The sequence below is a fragment of the Halichoerus grypus genome, chromosome 7, assembly GCF_964656455.1.
Source record: "Halichoerus grypus chromosome 7, mHalGry1.hap1.1, whole genome shotgun sequence".
Taxonomy (NCBI): Eukaryota; Metazoa; Chordata; class Mammalia; order Carnivora; family Phocidae; genus Halichoerus; species Halichoerus grypus.
The window spans coordinates 18,980,484-18,985,299 of record NC_135718.1 but is presented as its reverse complement, the minus strand read 5'-3'; the positions used below and the strand labels follow the sequence as shown (position 1 = coordinate 18,985,299).

At 62.0% G+C, this 4,816-nt stretch overlaps 1 protein-coding gene across 1 annotated transcript; it reads left to right on the top strand.

Moving 5' to 3' along the window:
* Positions 1-438: 438 nt before the first annotated feature.
* Positions 439-4,320, top strand: ADRA2A (adrenoceptor alpha 2A). The gene has a single exon (XM_036099054.2). It carries the CDS (start codon positions 1,496-1,498, stop codon positions 2,891-2,893), a length of 1,398 nt encoding a protein of 465 aa, XP_035954947.1. The 5' UTR covers positions 439-1,495; the 3' UTR covers positions 2,894-4,320.
* Positions 4,321-4,816: the final 496 nt, after the last annotated feature.

Below are 4,816 nucleotides of genomic sequence, written 5' to 3'. Positions count from 1 at the left end.
CCTTGGGCGGGTCCCGCTCCCCGGGGGGTACTTCCCAATTCCGCCCCAGGGGGTTCGAGGCGAACGCGTGCCTTCCTTCTCACCAGCACCCCACTCTCCTCGCCGCCAGGGCCAGGCTGCTTCGGATGCTACTGGTACCGGTGGATGCTGCTCCCGATTCGGGCCAGGGTCCCCAACTCTCTTCCCTCCCAGGACCCAGCTCGATGGGGGCACTCCCCGGGGCCCGCTGCTTTCTGCTGGGCCGGCCCGGAGCTGCTCGGCCAATTCCCAGCAGGGGCCGCTCCCACTCCCCGGGCACGCTCTTTAAACCCCTCGCTCCAGGTACCCGCCTCTCCAAAGAGCCCGTCCGGCCAGGGGACCAGCGCTCCCCAAGGTCCCACACGGGGCGCGGGCGCTAGACCCGCGGAGGGGAGGCGCAAGGGGCGGGGGAGGGTCGGTTTCCCACGTGGGGGCTGACGCCGGCTGCTCGGCAACGCCAGCTTGATCCTGGGGCTATAAAACCAGTCCACGGTGAGCGCGGCGGAGCAGCAGCGGCCCGGGCTTCGCTGCAGACGCCCAGCAGCCGGCGCGCCGCCGCCCGGCCACCCCCAGCACCTTCTTCCCCTAGCCCTGCGTTCCTGCCCCAACTCACGCTGCCCTCGGACCCCGGCCCGTCCGGCTGCACTCAGCACCCGCCGCTCGCCGGGCCAACGCCCAGGAGACCCTGTGCCTCGGCCGCGGCTCCGGGAGGGCCGATCGCCCACCTGCCCCGGCCCACCTGAGGACGGGGGCGTCTTCATGCTGCCCGCACACGGCTCGCCCCGCCGCCGCCCCCGAGCTCCGCGCGCTGAGCCCCAGCCCCAGCTGGGCACGCAACTTTGGAAGTCCGGCGGCGCTCCGGGAGAGGCGGCAGAGTCCGCACCCCAGCCCCAGCCCGGGCCCGGCCGGCACCGCCGCGTCTGGGGGAAAGCGAGGGAGTCGGTAATCGCTGCTTCGGGGATGTAAGAAGACAGACCTAGGACCCCAGGCCCGCATCAGCGCCCCTCGGCTGCCTCCCGGGGTGGGGGCGGGCCCCGCACACGGTAAGACCTCTTGCTTTCGCTCAGGCTCAAGAGTCAAGATAAAGACAGATTTTAAATTTTCTGTCATCCCTCCAAGTGATCAGGCCACCGATGATTTCTGTTCTCCCTTCTTGAAGAATCAATCTCCCTTTCCCCATCGGCTCGACCTATTCTCTCCCGCCGCTTAGAAATAAAACTTGTGCTGAGCTGGGCAGGAGAAGGCGCCCACCACGAGGGCCACAAGCGCAGGCCGGGCGCCGTTCGCGGGAGCCGGGCCCATGGGCTGCTAGCGCCCCCCAGCCCCCACCCCCCGGCAGCTCGGGCCGGCGTCCCTGCGGCCCCCTCCCCATGTGAGGCGCGGCAGGGCGAGCGGAGCGCGGGAGGAAGAGGAGGACCCACTGGCGCAGGGCCGGAAGGCAGCTGGCAGCAGGCCAGGCAAGCGGGCACCCGCGTTCATGTTCCGCCAGGAGCAGCCGCTGGCCGAGGGCAGCTTCGCGCCCATGGGCTCCCTGCAGCCGGACGCGGGCAACGCGAGCTGGAACGGGACCGAGGCGCCAGGGGGCGGCGCCCGGGCCACCCCTTACTCCCTGCAGGTGACGCTGACGCTGGTGTGCCTGGCCGGCCTGCTCATGCTGCTCACGGTGTTCGGCAACGTGCTTGTCATCATCGCGGTGTTCACAAGCCGCGCGCTGAAGGCGCCCCAGAACCTCTTCCTGGTGTCTCTGGCCTCGGCCGACATCCTGGTGGCCACGCTCGTCATCCCTTTCTCGCTGGCCAACGAGGTCATGGGCTACTGGTATTTCGGCAAGGCGTGGTGTGAGATCTACCTGGCGCTCGACGTGCTCTTCTGCACCTCGTCCATCGTGCACCTGTGCGCCATCAGCCTGGATCGCTACTGGTCCATCACGCAGGCCATCGAGTACAACCTGAAGCGCACGCCGCGCCGCATCAAGGCCATCATCGTCACCGTGTGGGTCATCTCGGCCGTCATCTCCTTCCCGCCGCTCATCTCCATCGAGAAGAAGGGCGGCAGCGGCGGCCAGCAGCCGGCCGAGCCGCGCTGCGAGATCAACGACCAGAAGTGGTACGTAATCTCGTCGTGCATCGGCTCCTTCTTCGCGCCCTGCCTCATCATGATCCTGGTCTACGTGCGCATCTACCAGATTGCCAAGCGCCGCACCCGCGTGCCGCCCAGCCGCCGGGGGCCGGACGCCGCCGCCGCGCCGCCGGGGGGCGCCGAGCGCAGGCCCAACGGCCTGGGCCCGGAGCGCGGCGTGGGCCCGGTGCGCGCCGAGCCCGAGCCGCTGCCCGCCCAGCTCAACGGTGCCCCCGGGGAGCCCGCGCCGGCCGGGCCGCGCGACGCTGACGCGCTGGACCTGGAGGAGAGCTCGTCGTCCGAGCACGCCGAGCGGCCCCCGGGGCCCCGCAGGTCGGAGCGCGGCCCCCGGGCCAAGGCCAAGGCCCGGGCGAGCCAGGTGAAGCCCGGGGACAGCCTGCCGCGGCGCGGGCCGGGGGCCACAGGGCCCGGGGCGTCGGCGGCGGGGCCCGGGGAGGAGCGTGGCGGGGGCGCCAAGGCGTCGCGCTGGCGCGGGCGGCAGAACCGCGAGAAGCGCTTCACGTTCGTGCTGGCCGTGGTCATCGGCGTGTTCGTGGTGTGCTGGTTCCCCTTCTTCTTCACGTACACGCTCACGGCCGTGGGCTGCTCCGTGCCGCGCACGCTTTTCAAGTTCTTCTTCTGGTTCGGCTACTGCAACAGCTCGCTGAACCCGGTCATCTACACCATCTTCAACCACGACTTCCGCCGGGCCTTCAAGAAGATCCTCTGCCGGGGGGACAGGAAACGGATCGTGTGAGCGCCCGGTCCGCGACCCGCGAACAGACTGGCGCCCACTGCAGTCGGCGGGGATCGAGGGGCTCGTCTCTGCAGTCCCAGCACACTGAAACCCGGGTCCTGCCTACTCGGTGTTTCCTGGCCAGGCCTTGCCCTGTGGCCTCCTGTGGGCCTCTGCTTCCCCCACCCCCACCCCCCAGGGAAAAGAACTGGCTGGGAGGGCCGCAGGCCCCCCAGTTGTTGTTAGGGCCCCTTGTGACTTGGCGCGATCTTCCTGGGTTCTTGGGAGTCCCCTACTGAGTATTGCTTCCTAAAGGTATTTTCACCTCCCCTGAGTCCAGCTGTCAATGCAGATCAGAGCAAGCAAGCACTGAACGGACCCCAGAGGGTACGGCTCACAAAGGATTAACGGATGGGGGCTACCCAGCCCCAGCTAATTGCTCTCCCCCTTCCCCTAACTCTGTTTTTAAACAAATGCTCAGGGCAGCCCTGCCCATCCTCCCATCGCCCACTGTAAATACACACTATTTTTGATAGTACACGCTAGGGTCCCCGATGTCTGGGCTTCTGATGCTGTTGGAGATGCCTTTGAGGCAGACACATTGTCTCGGTTCAGGCCACGCCCCTTTGCAAAGCAAGTCCTTTTCTGGTGTCATTACCTCCTTCTGTGTCCTTTTCACCAGCAACTGGTGACTGTCCCTGGGGCCCGGACCTGCCTTGAGATTTCCTGAGGGGGAAAAGATTTCTGTCCATTTTTTTCCTGTGCCTAACAGCATAATTGCCTTTTCCTATGTAAATATTACAAGGAGGGACCAAGACAGAAGTAAATGAACCTTTCTGCCTTGCAGCAGCCCTGTGTATAAAGCCATTATCCTCTGATGCACCCTTCACCCCAGTAACTCACTTTAAAAGTATCTCTTTCCTGGGTCCCTCCCTCCCTCTCTCCCACCTTCCGTCTCTGCAGGGCCACTGCTTGAAGAATATGTATGTTTCTATCTTGTATGTTTGTGCACCTGCCCCTCCTTCTCCAAAAGTGCTGACTGCAAGAAATCTTTTAGCTGCTGTTTTTAGATGGAGGAGTGGAAATTACGTGGAAGAAGCAAACCTGATACAATTTGCCCAAGGTAAACAGTTTGAAAAGACAAATGAGCCTGCCAAACTGTACAGTTCCTGTCCCGGGAGCTCTTAGGTATCAAAGTATTGTCCTTTCCCCCCTGCTTTTCTGGTTGAGATCATGTCATTGATGAACTCCCAAAATCAAGGGAAGAGGGCGGACACCTCGTGTTTACATCGGAGTTTCTACACGTTTTAGACAGAGACTCTTTAAGGCCTGCGCTCTTACTTCACTAAAGACAAACTAATGGCAGCACACGTTGCTAATGACAGTGGATTTTTTTTTTTAATAAAAAGTTTACAGATCAAATGTGAAATAAATATGAATTAAATGGTTCTGTCTGTTATCTGAGTTTCCAAAGCTTTACGGGAACATCCGAATATATATATATATATATATTTTTTTTTTTTTCCAATTAAAAATTTTAAATTAAACAGTACATTACATTATAAAACACTCACCTTTGAAAGTGTGAGCAATGGCAAGGCTACCATTTACCAAGTGTTTCTTTTTTTTTAAAGATTTGTTTTAGGGCGTGAGAGCGTGCGCATGCGTGCAATGGGGGGGGGCAGAGGGAGAGGGAGAGCAGCAGACTCCCAGCGAGCCCAGCCAGAAGCAGAGCCCTTGCTGAGCCCATCGCAGGGCTCCAAGTGGAAGCAGAGGAGGGGCTCCACGAGGGGCTCAACTCCGGTTGGAGCTCACGACCCTGATATGACTCCAGAGGACATTAATCTGAAGCTTAACTGAGCCACCCAGGTGCCCTTTACCAGGTGTTTCTTGTGTGCCGGTCGCTATGGTGAGCCCATTATGGGCTCTGCTTCATTTAATCTT

Coding starts and splice junctions, on each gene's coding strand:
- ADRA2A (XM_036099054.2), top strand. CDS start 1,496: ATGTTCCGCCAGGAGCAGCCGCTGGCCGAGGGCAGCTTCGCGCCCATG.